Here is a 20,879-nt window from a genome sequence, read left to right on the forward strand (position 1 = left end):
TTGCAATGTCACCCTTTGCATTAAACCCACAGATTTCTTCAGAAGAAAGCAGCTAACAGAGTCAGCCAGAAGCAGCTAAATTAATAAATTCTGTTAAAATAATAAATCCCTCAAGGAGTTTTATTCAACAGAGTTTCACTTGCTGTGCAACTAAAACTGATAATTTACCATAAGAATGAGTTCGGGCTCATAGTGCCAACCTCGCTTTGCCAAGACTAATTTATAATAAACATGAGGAAGTACATTTCTCATGTGTGACTGAGGACAGTGGCCTAGTGGAGTTTAAAGTGTGTGAACTCCCAAGGTCTGACCAGCAGCATGAACAAAGACAGGTCTAATGGGACAAATACTACAGAAGTAAGTTTCATAAGATAGAGACTGTCTATGCTTAGAAAAGCAAACCAACACACTAATTTGAGGATTTATGGAGTACATGTTGGGAAGGTTACTTTGGAAATGTAATAGGTTACAGATTACAAGTTACCCTATTTAAAATCTAATAAGTAGTGTAACAATTACTTTATTAAAGTAATGTAACTGATTGCATTTGATTACTTTTCAAAACTTCTGTTTTCAACTGTTAATCAATTTCAAAAATTTAAACCATGCATAAAATACTGTATCCCATGATGCAATGCGCTTGACCTGACCTTCTATTTCTAATGTGAAAAACAGACAGAAATAAAAATTTCAGCAACAATTTTTACCTTTTTCTTTCATTCATGTCTTGAAATTAATTAAATTAAAAATGAAAATTTTTTTTTTAAATTAAATTACTTCAAGAAAGACAGTAAGGAGTAAGAGGCAGAGAAAGTGAGAAAGGAAGAAAGAGAAATGTAAAAGCACTAAATATATCGACTTCATTAGTTTGATTTCATCAGTTTGTCATTAGCATGTGGCTAAGCTAACAACACAATACTCTAAATAAGCATATATACATACTTTTCAGTATTACATAAAATAGAAGTTGAGTTATAATTGCCATTTCTCTCATCTCACCCAATGCCTCAGTTTTTTTAGCTTGTTGCAGATCATTCTGATTGCCGCTTTAGAATTTGGCCAAAATTACTGCAGATAACTTAGGAAGCAGAATAATTAAGATCCTACCTTTTACAATAAACTTGGAACTGGAAGTGTGTTTTAAAATGCTACCACCGCAGTCATAGTTTTGATAGCAGAAGAAAAACCTTTTACTGTGAAACGCCTACCATTCCTAAGCCAATTCTACTCTAAACATCTCATTGAAATTCCATTACGCGTAAAATAAAAAGCAGAGCCACAGTACTGTATTACTACTGCGTTCAGCTGCTAGAAGACAGACTTTTGAACTCTAGCCAGTTCACGCTCTACATATAGTAGAGTAACATGTTAATATTACTTATGGATGAGTCAATGCATATTTGAATATGCACTTAAATACACATTCATCCTGATGGTTATCAAGCCTCCCTTTGGGACAGATTCCCAATGTTTATTGGATGAGGAGCAAGAAGAGGAAATTGAGCTAAACTATTGCCCAATGGCCAAACTGACAAACCCCGTCCAAGTTGCACAAATAGAAAATGAGATGCTTTTAAAATGCAGTGATACCCAGAGAGAAAGGGAGCAAGGGAGAGCACTGACAAAAGAATGTGCAGCCACACTGACAAATGGCAGGTTTAAATTTAGAGGCAGCGCTGTGAGCCAGACCCTCAGAGCCCCCTGCGAGAGAAGAGCCAGTCGGTCACCATCATTATGGAGTGAGCAAAGAAGAGGGATGGAAGGAAAGAGGGAGTCATGAAGCAGAGAGAAGGAAGGAGGGGAGAAGAGAGAGACAGGAAGAGACTCGTGGAGAGTCATTACGCAGCCCAGTGGCTCTGACCCGATTATTCCCAGCAGAGACCTCGGGGCCACTGCCCCCCACTGGGCCACAAACCTCAGCTGAGTGGAAAATTAGTGTGGAGCACCCCGGGAACGACCCCAACACACTGAGGCATACTGAGACACACAAACAAACGCTTGCACAAAAAACATCCAGGCTGCAGCACTCATGTCCAAAATATAGAATCTATAAGTTTATAATACAAGTATATATTACATATATAATGCTCGTTTAGTTAATGCAGTGAATTAAATATTTTAAAAAGAAATATAAAGGCACTTTACCTCATTTTCTATTTGGAACTTTGGAATACAAACCAAAAAACAAGATTATTCATGACAAAAGAATAAGTCTGACAACAGTGCAAAGATTACATAATTTGCATTATGTAACAGATTGGTTTAAAACAAAAGACTCAAAACAGAGCCAATTCGACATGCCCTGTAAGATTTGTATAATTTGATATGATTGATGATTACATAAGTCAAAATCTGCAAAGGGGTAATTAAAAGTAACAAATCATGTAAAAAATGATTGTCTTTTATAATCAAACTTTGCCTTATGGTTTACTTTCTTTTGTGGAAAACAAAAGAAGATATTTTGAAGAATGTTGGTAACCAAAACGTTTCTGTTACACCTGACTGTTACTGTATGTTCAAAAATATCATGGAAATCAATAGAAAACTGAAAATGTTTTAAGTAAATGATGACGGAATTGTAATTTTTGGGTAGACTATACCTTTAATGGTTGTTTGGAAGTGTAGTCTACAAAGACTGCCATGGATTCTTGTACTTTTGCCCAACCCTATTTACTTCAACACCAAATCTGCCTAAAAGCAGCATGACCTCAGAATCTGAGCTGCATTTCTTAACACTTTCATTTGACTTGAATCCATCCGACTCCAGACTACTGCACAGCTGGAGAGACACATTACCTATCAAAGTCGCACACACCCACACAAATACCCACAATTCATCTCAATGCCATAAAAGCGTCAAGTTTTCCGTGACGCAGCAGCGCTCGCCTCCGAACTCGCATGCAATTTCAGGTGCTGTCAAAAACACCTCAGACCGGCTCCTTCATCTCATCTCCCTGCTGTCCCTGTTCCTCCTGGGCCAGGGGACCCATCTTACCCTGCTAATATTAAACAGATTATCAGTCTCCTCCAACACCACGTCCCCTACAGATCTGATCAAACATTGCACATATTAACACCCGATCTGTGCCTGCCTTCCGGCTGTCAGGATCCAGCTCAGAGGAACGTTTACAACTCTTTTTTTTTTTTATCTCTTGCCGTTTAGATCGAGCAGACAGATCTTTTTCCTTTCAGCTACAGGGGTCAACTGAGTTTTCAGCAGAAAGAAAAACAGAACACGGAAGACCTCTAAGAATGACCGAAAAAGACAAAGGCAGAGTGGATGTGAGGACATTTAGACTCTTTGTCTTCAAAGTTATACAAAGCATTTTAAAGAGGTCACACTCAATAAGACTCCACCTAAGAAAGGAGAGTAACTTGAGAGTGTGTGTGCTATAGATGGAGCGTCTGTCCTCTATCACAAAGGGCAAACAAGCGGGTCTTCAGCCACCTGAGAGAATGATCCAACAGGTCCCATGTGCCCAGAGGAAAAATCAATGTGCCACTCAAATTAGAGAGAACAATCTGATCTGGTCAAACATTTATGAAAACATTTTGCTTCTGTGCCAATGCAAGGTGAATGGCAATTACAAAGAGTTTGCGAACTGGCATATCACGTTTCTGGAGCTGTTTGGAAAAGGGAAACACGCATGACATTTGAAACCTGTGTAAAATTAGGCTACGATGAACACAAGACTGTGTCTCATTCCGTATCCTACCTGTGCTGGTTCAAAACCGTACTCCTGCTGTGATGAACGCAATGTTCTTTCCATAATTCACAGCGGTGTTTATTCCCACAGCTTTATAGACCTTTCAAACACTTGGAAAATCATGAAAAGGAAATTGTTCACAAGATAAATTTAGAAGCACATTCTAACAGCACTTTTTTAGTTGCTATGTCACACTGTGACAAGAAGTTTCTATTGTTAAAAGAGCTCAGAAAGGTTATTGTAAACCTCAAATATAATTTTTGTAAAACTTGTGGTGAGAAGTTTGATTTACTTTAGTGATTTGGTTGTAATTATTTATTTAAAATCAATGGATTAATTGAGTCTTTTGTGCAGTACACTAAGTAACTAACGTTAAAGATTGATACATACTGTAACCTGCTCGTTTTTTGTTAATGTTACTTAATGCATTATTTAACATTAATGGGACTTTATTGTATATGTATAAATATCGGTACCACTATTTTACGGTGTCCTTGTTACACAAGTTACATGTGCTTACTATTATAATAACAATACATTATTCATAATTACATGCAGGTAACCATAAGGCAAACCCTAACCATATAGTAAGTATATGTAGTTAATTAATAGTACTCAGTACATAAATGTATAATTACACTGTAACAAGGACACCTTAAAATAAAGTGTAACCAAAATATTATTAGAATTGAATAACAGTTTGTTGAGTGGTTTATATATTACCATTAGTATTTTATAATAAAAAAGTAAATTAATAAAATAAATAAAAATTTGGTCATTCTTATGTTGGTGTCACTCCAAAATGTATGACTGACTTTGAATTTCTTTTCACTTCTGGAAAGCAGACAGTAATGCGGTTTGGAACGACATGACGGTGAATACATAATGACAGAATTTTCATTTTTCCTTGAACTATTCCTTTAACTTCCTCCACATCTATTTCCTGTCTTTTCAATCAATGCCTGCACGCTTTCTCTCTTTCTCTCTCAGGTGTGTCTGTCTCCATGTCTAGTTCACGCTCTGTCACACCAGGACAGGCCACCCCGCTTGCTGTCTTCTACCCCCTCTCCCCTTTGCCTTCTCTCTCTCTGTGTCTCCTGCTCTTTCTCTGGTGACAGCATGGTGACAGTGAGGAATAGGTTGAGTCGTGTAGGACTGCCTGCTCTCTGAGAGATCTCACTGACAGTCGTGAGTGTGGCTGTAGTTCTGTCCTGATGCTTCCGTCACTTTTGGAGCATGTCCCTTTCTCTCAGCCAGCCGCAAACTCCTCCTCCTGGCTCTTCAGGAGTTCAGCACCAGGGGCGGCAGAGCCGGTCCTGCTCCCCCAGGGAGACGCCACTCTCTGCTGGGCACCGAGGGTGCCGTGCGTGTTTTGGGTCCAAAACAACTCAGGACTGACTTGACAGTCCCAAGTGGAATGCACTAAGAATAAATTGCGCCTGCGCCTGCATGTGCAGTCTACATCACGTTAGAAATGCCACATGCAAAAGTGCCTTAACTACTTAGCAGGTCATTGTTAAAAAAAAAAAATAGCCCAGCACTGACAAAATTTCTTATGTTCTTGTGTTCAACTTGTTGAATAAAATTTCTATTACAATTATGTCAATTTGATTTCACAGTTTAAAGGCAGGTGCACAGAAGTGTATGCTGCATTGAAGCCGTACATTTTTTTCAGCTTATAAAAGTGAATTTTGCTAGGAATCAAACCCATAATCTTGAAATTGCTAGCGCCATGCTCTACTGTTTGAGTTTAAAAATGTAATTTTAAAATGTAATCAGTTTAAAATTGAGAAAAATATTTAACAATGTTGAAAAAAACAAAGTTTTGAAAAATGCAATTTAAAAAATCGAGCCTGATCTCATGACGAAAACATACCAGTGTGAACTTTTTTGCAAGACGCGAAATTCGTAGCGCCATGTACACTTCGATATGAAATGTCCACTGAGTGGTGCTAAAAGAGTGTTCGTTTTTTTCCCGGAACAGATGAACGTACATATGGCGTGTTTTATGTGACGTTGGTTTTGTATGTGTCACCACAGTTCTGACTTGAAATGTCCATTGAGTGGCGCTATAACTAATATTATGTGATGTTTTAAAATAACGTACCATCTGCACTACACCTAAACCTACCTGATAGTATGAACAAAAGCGAATGTGATGGAAAAACGCAACCGCAAGCATGCTATTTTAGCTTGTTTTTCGATCTCTCATCTTTGAGCTCTTTCATCGTGAGTCATGGGATTTGTACCCAAGGATTCCGCATCCTAAGTCCAGTTCTGTGCCGGCTGAGCTACCGAGCAAGCTTGTTACGTCCGGAAAGCAAAACATATGGAGCTGTAGTCATAACTGAAAACGATTGCAAGTGCTCGCTGTTTTACCATCTCTAGTGTTTATTTTTGTTGGAAACTGCAGTGATATGTACTTATTGGTACGTATTTTGCGTTTTGCGAAAAATTTCCTACAAGGACATTTTTGTCATGAGATCAGGTTGTAAAAATCATTACTCACATGTTTTTTGTAATGTAAGTATTATTGTTAAAGGTTTAACGTTTTTACCTGATACCGGATTTAAAAAAAATAAAATAAAAAATAATAATACAAAAAAAAAAAAAAAAAACCCTAGTCACTTGGGGATGCAATCTGTAAAGTTTGTTCCTGAAGGACGCCATGGCTATTACAGTTTTAAACAATGATCTCATCTCTCATAAAGCCTCAGTAACAAGCTGTCAAAGATACTGATGGATAGAGACATATTGATATTCTTGATATGGCCCAAAATAATATCCATCTCATACCCATCCTAATAAAGATACATAAAGATATTATAATGGTGTGTGAATTTGCATCTCTGTCAATCTGCTCCAGTCTCAGCCTGACAGCCTTCTACGAAAAGAGAGACACAAATCTGACAGCCTTATTTTCCTTGTCTTAATTATGATTTACAGCCTATCTGTCTCCACGCCATTCCAAAGCATCATAATCGCTGCTCATTTACACCCTATGCAAAATGACTCCCTGCAAAACATTCTGGCAATGTTTCCAAGACATTTGTAAAGAAGTCAAGGGAGTTATTCATTGCAGCCCTCGGGAACTAGTGCGATCGTCAAGGATGGATGTAATGTTGTTAAACTGTGGTGAATACATTTTCCACTCAATCTGGGATTATAAAATGAAATGAATACTATAGACTCCACAGATTGACAGAATGCAAACATCCTTCATTCACAAAATAACATGCTGATTGCAACAGCATTTTCTCACTTATTTATTTTACTTGTTCCCTAATTAAATTTTTATAAATAAATAAGTATAAAAATGTATTCATTTTGTGTGGGTCTAGAACAGTGTTTCCCAACCTTTTTTTAGTCACCCTTTGGAAATTTTAACAAACTTGTGGCACCCTACAAAATTAATTTTGTCACAATATTTGAATTTCTAACTTCGATATGATAATTTGAAAAGTATAGATATTCGGTACAACAGGGAAGAACTGCAGAATATAATGTCATACGGATATTTTTAATATTATAAAAAAAATGTGTCCATCAATGGTGGCAATCAGTAGGCTAATTTCTAATGAAGAGACCAATTTATATGACATATTTTAATGTAGGCTTTTATACATATGTAAACATTATTTAATTACCATTATAACTAGCTATCTCACAAATTTTTGCTCACTCAGTGTTTTTTAAATTTTACAGTGGGGTAATTTTGGTGCAGTAGCACGAGATAGCTTGATTTCAAACTTTGAATTGAATAAAAATGACAAGTAAGCAGTCAATAATAAACTAAGAACAAATAAAGAAATTAATAATGATAGCACAAATAAAAAATAACGACAGGCCTTCGAATTAAATAAACTGCTTTTTAGTTTTTCAGGTAGAAAAAACAGGTAAAAAAAAAAAACTACTAAAAAAACAGTACACTCTAAAAAATGCTGGGTTGTTTCAACCCAATGTTGGGTCGGTTGGGAAACACTGGTCTAGAATATACAACAATACTAATGGTCTTTTATCACAGTAAAAAACCCTCCCTCTTCTCCCAAACATGAACAAACGATCCTCTCCAAGTCAAAGGGGCAGAGAGGGTTCAGATGGGAAAAAATGAAAGCCTTAACAAGTAAACAAACCGCTTTATAAATTACACATCTGAACATTTAAACTTGGGGAGCGCCCCCATGTTCTGGGTAAACAGAAGTCTGGAGCTGGCGGCTTTGCTCCTGTGTTTACAGCGAGAGGGAAGGTTATCTGAAGGTTGATTGGAAACAACAAACTTGCAGAGAGGCTCTTAAACCAAACAGCATCTCACAGATATTTGTCTTTTCTCCCTTGCTATCCAATCAGACAGTCTCATAGCTATAAAATATATTTAAAAGGTACTGTTGTCACCTCAGGTTCGTCTTATAACTCACATTCAGATGAAAGATACATGGAGGCCATTTTGGCCCTGGCCATTTTGTATTCAAGACTTCAGATTTCTTTCTTTCTCACCTCCTCAGCACAACTGAATCCTGCCTTGTAAGTCAATTTGTTGTATGTTTTAATGCCCATTGCATTTAAAGTTTCAAGGAATCAAGATTTAGGATTAGTTTACATTGTTCACCAGTGGTAAAAGAGAAAAAAAACAGAGGGTCTGAGGGTTTTTGTGGTTATCCAGTCTAAAAACTGAAGGTCAGAGCCAAGCATCCTGAGACTTAGTTAATGCATTGTTAATTTAGTGACACCCAATCTTTCCAAGTGGATTACACACACACACACACACACACACACACACACACACAAGTTGTGCTGTTCAATATTTTTGTAGAAACTGTGATACATTTTATTTTTCAGGATTCTTTGATAAACAGAGAGTTCAAAGGAACAGCTATTATTCGAAATAGAAATCTAAATGTCTTTACTGTCACTTTTATTGTCACTTTTAAATTTGAAATGTTAAAATTTTAATCCATTCTTGTGGCATTAAGCATTAATTTCTTATTAATGTCATTAAATATAAATAAATACATACATTTCTTATTAATTTCACCATACACACACACACAGACACACACAGACACACACAGACACAGACACAGACAGACAGACAGACAGACACACACACACAAATGGACCCCCTGACCCTTAACCCCTCTGCTCCATTTTCCCCAAGATCAATAGTAGTGTGAGTTGAGCAAATAAGCCCAGCCATCCATCCATCCATCCCTTCTGAGTGTTGTTTTCCTTCTCTCTCTAGTGATTGTGTGGAACTCTGTTGACTTTTGCGTCCCTCTTGAGGACTGGAGTGATCTGTCTCATCAAAGAGTCCTGTTCTTTAGCAGTCTAGATTACTATATTTATGCTCTGCTGGCCAACATATTGCCCTCACTTAACACAAAACAGCCTCTGAAACTGTTGCTTTGTGCCATTAGACTGTTTCATGCTATTTGATGTGTTGGGAGAGTCATGAGAGAAACAGAGAAAGCAAAAAGAGCTAACGACTTCCTTGAGTGATCTGAACAAACCTCTAACCCTGGTGTTAAACTGGTGCCTCAGAGGTTTTCTTACAGACATGAATGATACCTAAAATTTCCTGTTTCTAAGCCAACATACTTGAATTTTGTGCTGAACACTATTAATGTTGTTTTTTTAATCAAAAACACACAAAAACTATTTCTTTCCATAAATAGCCATATATTCCTCTTCATGTTCCTCTATAGAAATCCATGGGTAACTATGGTAGCTGGGATTCTCTCCGCAGAGGAAGAGTAATTGTATGAGACAGCAGAGGCAGTTTTACGATCTAGTAAGATGAGCAAAATTAGGCAATTATTAATAATTCCAGTTCTCGTTAAAACATTTTTAAATGAATTATTTTTAGCTTTTACTTTGTTGTGGTTTCTGACATCTTGAAAAATACATGCAAATGAGAGTTTTTCACTTATTTGAATCCAGTTTCTTACATGAACTTTAAGCAACAAACAGCTCACAAAAGTGCTTTATTGAGACAAGTGTTATTTTAGTATTTTATATACTAGTAAATATAATATTAAAATAATTAATATAATAGTATTTAATATTTTGAATTAGCCTTTCTGCATTTTCATTTTAATTTTAGTTTGAGTTTTAGTAATTGCATGTGCTTTTGTCATTTTTATTGTTTATTTTATTTATTTATTTATTTGTAATTTTAGTACTTTAGATTTATTTTGTCAGTTAAGGCAACATTTGTAATTTGTAAACTTTTCAATGAATGTTTTTATTTTATTTTAGAGTTATTCCGTGTCGAATTAACACAATTTTGGAAGCTTCCCCGCTGAAATTTGTAATTTTTGAGAAAGATAAACATGTGTAGTGATGAAAGCCAAAATATAAAATTTCACAAATGTATATTTCCTGGTTATTCCACTATTTTGTAGAAGTGGGTCAAAGTGGGAAAATGACAATTTTCACCTGAGATTTGGAGCCAATTTACAGGGGTGTAAAAATGACTTTAGAAGCTGGCTGCATAATTTTTTATTTTTACACACAGATTGGTAGGTCTATTTGTAAAATCTGCTGACTTTAGCAATCTCTGTTTCATTAAATGCTAATGGTGATGGTTCAAAATGAGCAAAAAGCACATCTTGTGTTTTTTTACCTAAAATTTGCATGCCTATAACTCGAAAAGTATTAAAGACATCTTTAATATCTTTTTAGATTCTGGTTTTTAACAAACCTTCCTTTTGGTATCTTTGTTTTAAAGTACCTAAATGGTTCAGTCCCAGAGATATGGTGATCTTAATGCAGCTCCATGAGTAAATTGGCAAATTGTACACATTTTCAGTGGTCAAAAACCAAATGTGGGTCATTTTGCATACAGCTGATGCTTTTCTTTTATTTTAAAGAGGAATATCTGAAGAACAAATAATGTTGAAACTAGAAAAGTATCTCGTGATTTTCTATCAACACAATTGCCTAGAACATACCCATTTGAGCGCCATAAATATTATAAATTTCATGCCTGTAACTTTAAAAGTATTCAAGATATTTTAATATCCTTCTAGATTCTCATTCGTAATGAACTTTACTTTTGAAATCTTAATATTCAAGGCCGCATATAGTTCATTCCCATAGATACAGGGATTTCAAAGCAGCTCCATATTCAATTTGTTGAATTTTACCCATTTTAAATGTAATATTTTTGCTTTCATCACTATATGTGTTTGTCTTTCTAAAGATAGTCTTTTCTAAAAATAGAAAGACTATAGAATAGAATGAACCTTAGATAGACAGAGACGGACAGACAAATCTCTCAAACTTTCTGAAATGAACAGGGTGAAAAGTGTAGTCCATCTGATCTCTGCACTTCTCTGTTGATCTGTTTACAGTGCCTTTCATTTCTCATTAAAAAGACAACCATACAGTTGCTGTATGACAGAGAATCTCTTTGTGGCATATCAGTGTTAAGATATGCTGCTTTAAGCATCATAACCTATGAAAAACAGGTAGATTACAGCAGATAAATGGGGGGAGCACTGGCAGAAGTCATGCCTGGCGTGAGAGAGTCCTCTCTGGACAGGACTCGAGTTACAGGGACCCTGGTTAAGTATGCAGAGGAGGAGAGGATGGGAAAGGTAAACTCCAGGGCAATCAATCAGCCGGGGACCCAGGGAGGCCAGGTCGGATTGCCTGACTCCATCAGAGAGTGTTGCTGTTCACTTTCTCTGGGCATGAGGCCATGGGAGAGGAGAGAGAGAATGAGGGAGTGCTATGAGAAAGTAATGAAAAACACAGGAGGGACAAATAGAATGGGGATATGAAAAATGCAGAGACAAAAGAGTCCAAAATAAGAAGCGACACAGGGCCTGAATGGAAGCGAAGGCTGGCCTCTGCAGATGCAGCCGTACTGATTGTGTTGCCAACCAACATAAAGACCTCCTGCGAGTGCTGGCCCTTCTACCACCTGAGGCTAAACAACAAACTGCTGCTGTTTTTATTAGCATTGTGTCCCATGTACACTTGACACTGTTTCTGCTGCCAGAGGACAGAGAGAAATGACAGAGTGAAGGAGAGAAAGAGGCAGCTCTCTCTATAGCTGCACAGGTTTCAATCACAAATGACCTCCTTCCTTCATTGACAGTCATGGCAAGTTGATCAGCCTGCTCCTGCAGTGTGAATACAGGACTCGATACAAAACTAATAACATCATTCTCAGCGGCAAAATAAATAAATAAAAAATATAACAAATAGGACAAAATTCAAATTGTATTAAAACACAATCTAATTTGCAGAAACACTGCACATCTGCCTTCAACTGCAGCTGAATCAATAGGTCAATCTGTGAAGTTTATATCCTCTATTGGTCTTATGTCTTGTGAATTCACAAGTCAAAGGTGTTTAAGACCGTAAATTTTTTAATTTGATTTGTATTTAGTATTTAAATATTAAAAACAATTGTGGGCCAATTAAAAAGTGAGTTAAAAAAAGATTATTTAAATAAATTAAACCTAAGTGGCTACATGAATAAACAGCTAAATAAATATTTAAATGGCTAATAAATAATACATAAATATGATAAAAAAAATACTGCTAAATAAATCACTAAAATTGGTAAAGAGCTAAATAAATGAAATCATTAATAAAAATACAAATTATGTGATAGATTAAATAAAATGGACAACATAAATTACTAAACTAAATAGCTAACATTGCCAATTAGCTAAATAAATAGCTAAATGTCTAAAATGACTAAAAGGATAAATAAATGGTTAAAACAACTGAACGAATATTATATGATTCAAATATAATGATCAATGAAAAAAATGGCAAAATACTTAAAATGGCTAAATGGCTAAATAAAATAAAAATAAATAACAGAGTATGCTAATGTTTACTACAAGAAGTACAAAGTGTCTCAATTCACCTGTACTCATCCTTTAAACATCGTCTAGATCAGGAAGTGCTCTAGAGCTGACGTTAAGCAACAAAGCTTAAGACCGAAACTATCAAACATCTCAGGAGGAAACGATACATGCACAGGACATTTGAGCACCTGTCTCACTGTCCAGCACTAATGCAGCTCTCGCTTTTACAAAAGCAAGAGAGAGCGAGAGAAAACGGGAGGGTGAGAGACAGATGAGTGTGAGATTTTAAGCATGCCTGACCTTGGGCAGACATGTGGCAAACGCCATGCCCATGGCCCCTGTCGCGTCTAGAGCACTCAAAAGCCCTGAGAGAGACAGAGAGAGATATGCCCTGAATCTCTACACATCTCTTTACTTTCCTCACTCTCCCTCTCTTTCTCCTGCACTTAAGAGTGTAACGTTGCTTTTGGTCAGAAATACTGCCAATGTCTGCTAGACCCTCTCTGGCCCTGTCGCTCCTTAGTGGCACAGGTGATGTGTGCATGTGTGTGTAAAGTGTTTTAAGACCTAGACGTCACTGAATATGGAGCTGCTAAGATGTGAGAAAGCTTGAGCTCACCATGCCGCACACACACACACACACACACTCCTCTGGGGTCCTCAAAAGAGGACAAGAATCCAATTTTCAATTTACAGGGGAGTGGGAAATGTGGCCATCCCTTGAGGGCCTGAAGCATCCATCACCCTCGCTTTCTACACAGTGGGTGGAAAGGTGGCCGTGTACGAGTATTTGTGTTTACGTGTTTCCATGTGTGTGCACGTGTCTGAGATCCATTAGTGGGTAAAATGTGAGGTGGTGAAGAGAGCTGTTCCTCAACTCTAAGGCCACACAGTTACTTAAATGTGACTTACTTGAATTATTCTAAATGAGAACATATCACCCCACATGCCTCTTAAATGGATAATCCACCCCAAAATTTAAATTGTGTCATTCCATATCTGTATAATGTACATTTCTTTCATCTGCAGAACACACACAAACACACAAAAATATATTTTGAAAGATGTTGGCTACCAGTTTTAGCCCCCATTGACTTCCACTGTATAATGGAAGTCAATGGGAACCAAAACAGTTTGAGTAAATAATGACAAAATTTGGGGGACTACATCTAGTAGACAGGACAGTGCAGGAGGGTTGTACTCACATGCTATGAAGCACACACCAGCCACAGTGAGGATCTCCAGATCCCAGACAATCTTTACAGGATGAGTACTGCTCACAGGCCTCCACTGGGACATGGGTCAGCTGCAAACAGAGAAACAGAAAAGTTAGACTATGCGTGGAGTGAGACTTTGATTCATTTATGTCTCTCTTAAGGTGTTTTCACACTGACTACAACATTGGAGGCAGACAAGATAAACTCATCTCAACTGTGTCTCATCGCAAAGGTTCATATCGTCAAATCTCATTGAAAATTAAAGCTGCAAGCAGCATTGAAAAGGCCCTTGCAGCCAGGCTCACCGCCACCAGGTGGCTTTAGGAAAACAGCGAATGGTCAGTATTATGCATTTCAAGTAATATTGGAGGAATAATGTCAAAGTCATTTATATGTGCCAAACTTCTAGCTGCCAGCTGGTGGCGCTATGGCTATAACTGAATATTGGCATGTAGATGTCTTCAAGCCAGGACTTTGATCAAACATGAAGTTTGGTGCAGATTGAACATGGTACGTTTTGAGTTAGTGTAAAACATGACATATCCTGTTGCCAACAGGCGGTGCTTTGATTATAACTGTATATTGGCCTTTAGATGTCTTCAGGCCAGGACTCTTATCGAACATGTGAAGTTTGGGGCTGATCGGACATTGTATGGCTGAGTTACAACAACTTCCTTTTCCATGGTGAAACATCGAACTTTGTCAGGCCGCCAAGGACACACCCTTTAACAAAAACTCAAGATCTTTGCAATTAAACATTGCAAAGGCCTTTAGAGTAGACTGACCAAATATAATGTTGACGTCATTAAATCTCTAGGAGGAGTTCATTAGAGCGTAAAACATGCCACTTCCTGTTGCCAGCAGGTGGCACTATGACTATAACTGAATATGGGCATGAGCATGTGTTCAGGACAGAACTCTTATCAAACATGTGAAGTTTGGGACAGATCGGACATTGTATGCCTGAATTATAATAACCACTTCTGGTGTGTGTGCAAAGTTTCATGAGTTTGAGCATGTTTAGGCCCTCAAAAATGTGATTCATTTTAGAGAAGAAACTGAACAATTCCAATAGGATCCTCACACCATCGGTGCTCGGGCCCTAATTAACACTTTCCAGGTGTTCAATGAAATGTGTGGATAGAATGGCATTCCTCATTGTTTTAATTCAATAATATAAAAAAATAATAATAATCTGCTGAGATTTAAAATTAAGACTTTATTTTTTGCTCTCTAAAAACATCATTAAACTGGTAATAGTTCGTACATTAACTCAAACAGAACGCAAAGAGACTTGCAGAGAGGTTCTCGAGAACACACAACACATCTGCTAAATGTGGCATTTCGTCACACACAGCGAGACAAAGATCTGCCGAGAGAGCTCATCCTGGAACGTCAACTCCAGCTAGTGCATCTTACCATTTACAGCCAATTAGCACTTGAGAGAATGAGAGGCGCTGTGGAGCTGATGGGAAACAAACTGATCAGAGCCGAACCTGAAGATTTAAGAGCTGGGAAGGAGAGGACCCTCTGCCATTCCTGTCTCCATGGATACGGCCCGGAGCCAGTTTTCTTTTGCTTTGATTGATGACTTGTCACTGGTGGATGACTACTGTCAATCACAGCTTAGATGACAGCCGATAGGTCCAGAGCGGTCAGGCAGGACAAATGACAGACGACATCATTACTGGCCTCACCACAGTGGCGTTTTTATTTTTTAAGAAAAAAATTTTTGGGCCTTTTTTTCCATTTTAGTCAGGCTCGAGAGTGAGACGGTGTTTTAAGATTGAGAAGATTTGACTATAACATTTATATAAGAGCAGAGTGACCGGTCGCAGTGAATCACGGCTCATATTTAAGCACTTCGCTCTTATTCTGTTGTCAGTGCTCATCCATCAGCGTGATTACTGCTTGCTGTGTTTTGAAGTTCTGTCAAACTCTTTCTCTTTCTGGAACATTCTTACAGATATCTCAGCGACATTTATGTGAAATAATTTGGACACATGACACAAACGATACAGAGTTCAAAACAGTGCAGAAAAACGAAATCAAGAATGTCATGACGCCCATTCAGGTGGTAAACTTTTTGCGAGGGGATGCGAGGTCATTTCAGCATTCGTGGAGTTATTTTATTATCAGTATTTTCTCAAACTACCCAGGAGAAAATTCTAGACTGAATTATCTACTGCTTTTTTTGCAGAGGCACCTGATATGATTAAATACTCCAACCCAAATTGACATATTAATGTGTACAAGGAGAACAAATCATTCTGAAAATCTCTTTTGACCACTGCTAAATGCCTTAGGGCTACTATTGGCCACTAACGACAATTTAGGTATTAGGCACAATGGAAATGAATAACATAAATAAAATTGCATGCCCGACCCATCACAGAGACTGGGAGCTTGTAAGAAAATAGGGAGGAGAAAAAACGAAAACCCTACTGGGTTCAGTCAAAACGCGCAATTTTGGAACAGTCTCATATGATTGTGCAAGTACAGGGCAAACTTTTGGTATTAATGGGCAATAGAATTTACTGAAGGACAAATTTAAGTTGAATGTAAATGTTTACATTCAGAGAAACATTGACTTATGTTACAATAAGAGCTTGAACACATTAAGAGTTAAATTACTCATCATAGCTCTGCAAATAAAGTCTTGGCCTTTTGACACATTTTAGAAAGACAAGATGAAAAATATCGTTCACTAGGCTCCGCTGTCTAAAAGCACATCCATTTAAACCGTATCTAATATCGGCCTCTGATTTCTCCCTCCTAAGGCTCTTTCAGTAACATTTTGACTGGGATTTACAGAAAATATCTTAGACTTTTCTAAGAAAATGTGAGAAAGAAAGAAAAAAGCAGTCCTCTGAATGGCTTTAAAGGGATAGCTACATTTACAGCTATTAGAGAAAGATAAAGAGAAAGCAATAGGTGAAAAAGAGAGACCAGGAGGTTGCGACTAAAAGAGGGCATCCTTTGGAAGAGTGCTCCAGATGGCACGATCTCACCGCCGTGTGCGAGTCTGAGGTTCTAAATCCAAGAGAAAAGTCATTTCTCTCTTGTCACGCACACATGATCCCTGTCAGCTGGTCTTGGTGCCGCCACAAAGCCCCCCGTTTCTCCCCGGCTGCACACCTGAATTCTCTTCCTCCATTTCACAGCTATGAAGAGGTAAATTATCAGGCATTGTGATAGAGCGCCTGCCTTAGCATAGGGGGACTATGAGACTGCAGGTTAGGCCTTGGTGAGCAGAGAGGGAGATTGACTGTCATTACCTTTAGAAAATGATAAGGGTTTAGGAGCCGCCCGTGAAATTCTCCCCTCTGATACGACGGGTTTTCTTCCTATTTATGAAAGAGCTTGTTGCGCTTGTGGAAAGGTCTGTGTCTCGCTCTGTATGTGTGTGTGTGTGTGGGAAATCACAGACTGTGAAGGCAAGAGCTTTCACAAAGCATCAGATCTGTATGCAACAGGCACACATGACTGATAAAAAAATATGAAATTAATAAGACCAACCGACAGATGAAATATATAATCTCATGCGCGAGTACGGGTGTGTGCGCGTGTTCATACTTCCTCTATTCAGCTAGGCATAAACCCTATCACATGATGTGAAAAGCAGCCTATTTTTAGGGCAAAAGCAGAGCCATCTGTCTGCACACCTCTCTTTTAATAATAATACTAATAATACGAGATTTTCACATTTTCTGAAGAATATGAGAGTGGTGCCTGCCCATGCAAAACCCACTGCTATAATGCTAACATGCTTGACAGGGAATTGCAATGCTATTGTGTTGCTAGGTTAGTCTGGATCGTTTTTGGCCCAATTCGAGAATCGACCCTCAAGTCAAAAATTATATTCACTTCTCTAGATTGTGCTCAAATCATTAACCTTAAAGGTCAGGTGTGTCATTTCTGTGCCAATAGGTTCACCAAACACAAAGGCAAAAATAATGACTGCATTCAAACAGGTTTTCCAAACACCCAACTTTGTGAAAGTATTTTAACAGACAAAATCTTTCATTAAGTTCTCACTGTACATTAAATATATTAGGAACAACAACAACAATGATGATTATTGTTAATAATAACTTAAAATAAATGTCTAATAATAATAATAATAATAACAACAACTGAAAATAAATGTTTAATAATTATCATCTTAATGAAGTGTTATTTTTAGCAGAACCAGTGTTAACTGATTCACAAACAAATGATTCATTTAAACCAGTCCTTTTAATGAATCATTATAAAGTCATGCGTTAAACGGAAATTGAACTGCAAAGTTTGGGCCCTGTTGTTCACTTTTTAAAAATATATTTTTTGTAATGTTTTGTAAAAGTAGAAGGTTCTCTGTATAATTTAACAGCTGAGAGTATAACCAGAATAGACAATATAACTGTAAGAGATATATCCAAATGAATCAAATTGAATCAAAATTTAAAACTGAATAAAAAATCAAATCAGATAAAAAAAAACTTCAGAATTAAATCAGGAATTGCATCATCATCCTAGGTAGCATATATTCCACGCACTTCCTGTTATATGCAGCGAGCGAGTCTATGAATAGCGCACTCCGCTGGTGTAGAGAGGATGTGCGCTCACTGCCGTCGCTAACGCATGACTGTGAATTCTGCACCGTGTCTCAGCGGCCCAGAACAGAGCGTGCTTTAACACACTCCCCATGGCGATAGAGAGAGATGGAGACAACAGGAGAAGGAAGAAGACAAATGTGTCCAGAAAGAGGACTTCCCGCTGCCCTCCCGAGCTGGAAAAGGAGCGGCGCCGACTCAGGAATCTCATTATGCCGTTAGATTATTAATCATTTATCTGAGAGCTCTGTAAGAGGATTGAGACCAGCAGATAATGAGACAAACTGACAAATGACACTGCCCAACAGATTAATGCAGCCGTTAACTCAGAGAGGGGCATCTCTCGTTCTCTATCAAAAAACTAGCTGCCTACGAAGACAGTATTTTAAGGCATCATAGGCTCATTCTTGATGGTAGGAATGTTGTGGAACAGAGCATACGACTGTTTGAGTGTGCATGTTAATAAAACTATATAAGAGCTTCCATAATAATGGCTACAGGATGACACACTGCGTGTCAAATTAAAAGTGGGCTTCTCATCACCTGTTTTGTAATACCTGGTCATTAAAGTCAGCTTTAATCACCCTACTAACCTAATCAAACAAAGTCCTTTTCCATTTCTCTCTCCTCATGAAATCCGTCAGTAAATCCCACAGACCTGACTGACTGGCAGAGTTTCTCAGTCGTCTCGGAGCTGAGCTGTGGTTTATTATGGAGTCTAATCCACTGGGCTCATCTGTAGCTCAACGCTCCTCTGCTGGAATTAACAAACTTCCTCTGACTCACTGAGAGCCATTTCTTGCAGCTCTTTTGTACATCTACGAAAGTTCAAGGCATACTGATGCTGAACTAGCATGAAAGGTGACAATACATGGCTGCGTTTTAAAACCTTGTAAGCTGCCTATCTGGACAGCATTTTTTTGGCACCCTGTATATGTTTATACAATCAAACCGAATGTTTGAACTCACCTGAGATGGCTAAGTTGGACACTCAGACTTGAGAAACCTATGTACAAGACTATGTGACTGGGTCAGTTTTTATTAATGAATGTATAAATGAAAAAAAATCCTGAAAGGTTTCTGTAAATGTTAGGTTTATGGGTAGGGGATAAATATATATTATTATCTCAGTATAAAAACAATAGAAGTCTCCACCATGATTAAAAAATGTGTGCATGAGACGGCTGCCCTTATCAGAGGCATAATGCAGTGTTTACAAGAAACGATGAGTCACAGAATCAGCAGGCTTCAGGGAAGAAGCGACATTGTTGTCTTGTGACAGAACAATATCTGCCATACAACACACTGAGATCGACCTAGCCAATCATCTGCTAAACAAACATTAGCTGAGCTTCAGCCAATCACAGACAAGCTCTATTATCGGCTAGGGATAAGACAGCACAATAAATAAATAAATAAATAAATAAATAAAAGTATAAATAGAATATTAAAAGTTTATAAAATAAAAGTTTAAATACAAAAACTATAGCTAACACCAACAAAAGCACACTCTAATATTTAAATGAAATCTTCCCTCGGACACACACACACACGTATCCCTCCCTTTCTGTATTTCCCAATTTTGGATGTTAAACCACCAGTGAAGCAGAAGACAGATGACAACATCCCATCATAACTGATTTATGAAATGAATCCATCAATGTCCATCTTAAATTAATCTCACTGCTAACGCACACACACAGACCCTGGCTGACGAGAAATATCGCTATCTTTTGGGTATCAGAGGGGGTCATGAAAAGTGCATTTATATGTGTATAGGGAGCATGTCAGTGGAAGATGAAAGCTTGTAATATGAACTGTGATTTTCTTGTCTCTCATGGTAACAAACAGCAGCACTGAGATGTTGTGACCTTAATCACAAAAAATCAATTTTGAGATAAAAATACACCCCTCATTAAAGCATCTACAGTTTACACACATTTGCACTAACACACTTATATATATATACCATTGTGGGAACCTCCTATCGACATCTATTGCTCAAAGCAATTCAGTTGATGTTGGGCCGTTTGTGTTTATACTTTTTGAGAATCAAGAATGGCTTACTTATAGTCATGACTTTATATGGAACTGAAATATGAAGTAAACTGGAAAGATTTTTTAGATGAAGCTAGAATAACTGTATCCCTACAATATCAGGTGATTTCCCGCACAGCATCTTTCTGGAGACATTTGGTCAAAATCTGTCACACATCTTTCCCTAAAACCGCAGCGGGTGCTCAGGTCTGGTAGCTGGTCATAGTCATGGTTAAACAGGCTGTGCCCTGCGAGGCCCTGGGGGCTTCACAGACGGAAAATGCAATTACGTGTGCTGTGAACCCAGCCACTCTGTGTGCTAACTGGATTTACATTCAGGCCTTGATACTCCACTCCCGGTCGTCACAAACATATCAGAGCTGATTCTATCCAGACGACATCTTTAGGCCTACAGGCACCAAACCCAGGAACCACATCACTAAACACACTATAGAAAACAGATAGAAAACTGGGCAGCCACAAACACACACACAC

The 20,879-nt window shown here is 37.9% G+C and overlaps 1 protein-coding gene across 1 annotated transcript in view; it reads right to left on the reverse strand.

Moving 5' to 3' along the window:
• The window catches only part of LOC107676920 (plexin-A4-like), a 246,745-nt gene that overhangs the window by 64,630 nt on the left and 161,236 nt on the right, over positions 1 to 20,879 (reverse strand). Inside the window, 1 exon segment of the mRNA XM_016471659.1 lies at positions 13,741 to 13,841. Within this exon segment, the coding sequence (XP_016327145.1) occupies positions 13,741 to 13,841 (101 nt within the window).

This window comes from Sinocyclocheilus anshuiensis, unplaced genomic scaffold, assembly GCF_001515605.1.
Source record: "Sinocyclocheilus anshuiensis isolate Anshui unplaced genomic scaffold, SAMN03320099.WGS_v1.1 scaffold380, whole genome shotgun sequence".
Lineage (NCBI taxonomy): Eukaryota > Metazoa > Chordata > Actinopteri > Cypriniformes > Cyprinidae > Sinocyclocheilus > Sinocyclocheilus anshuiensis.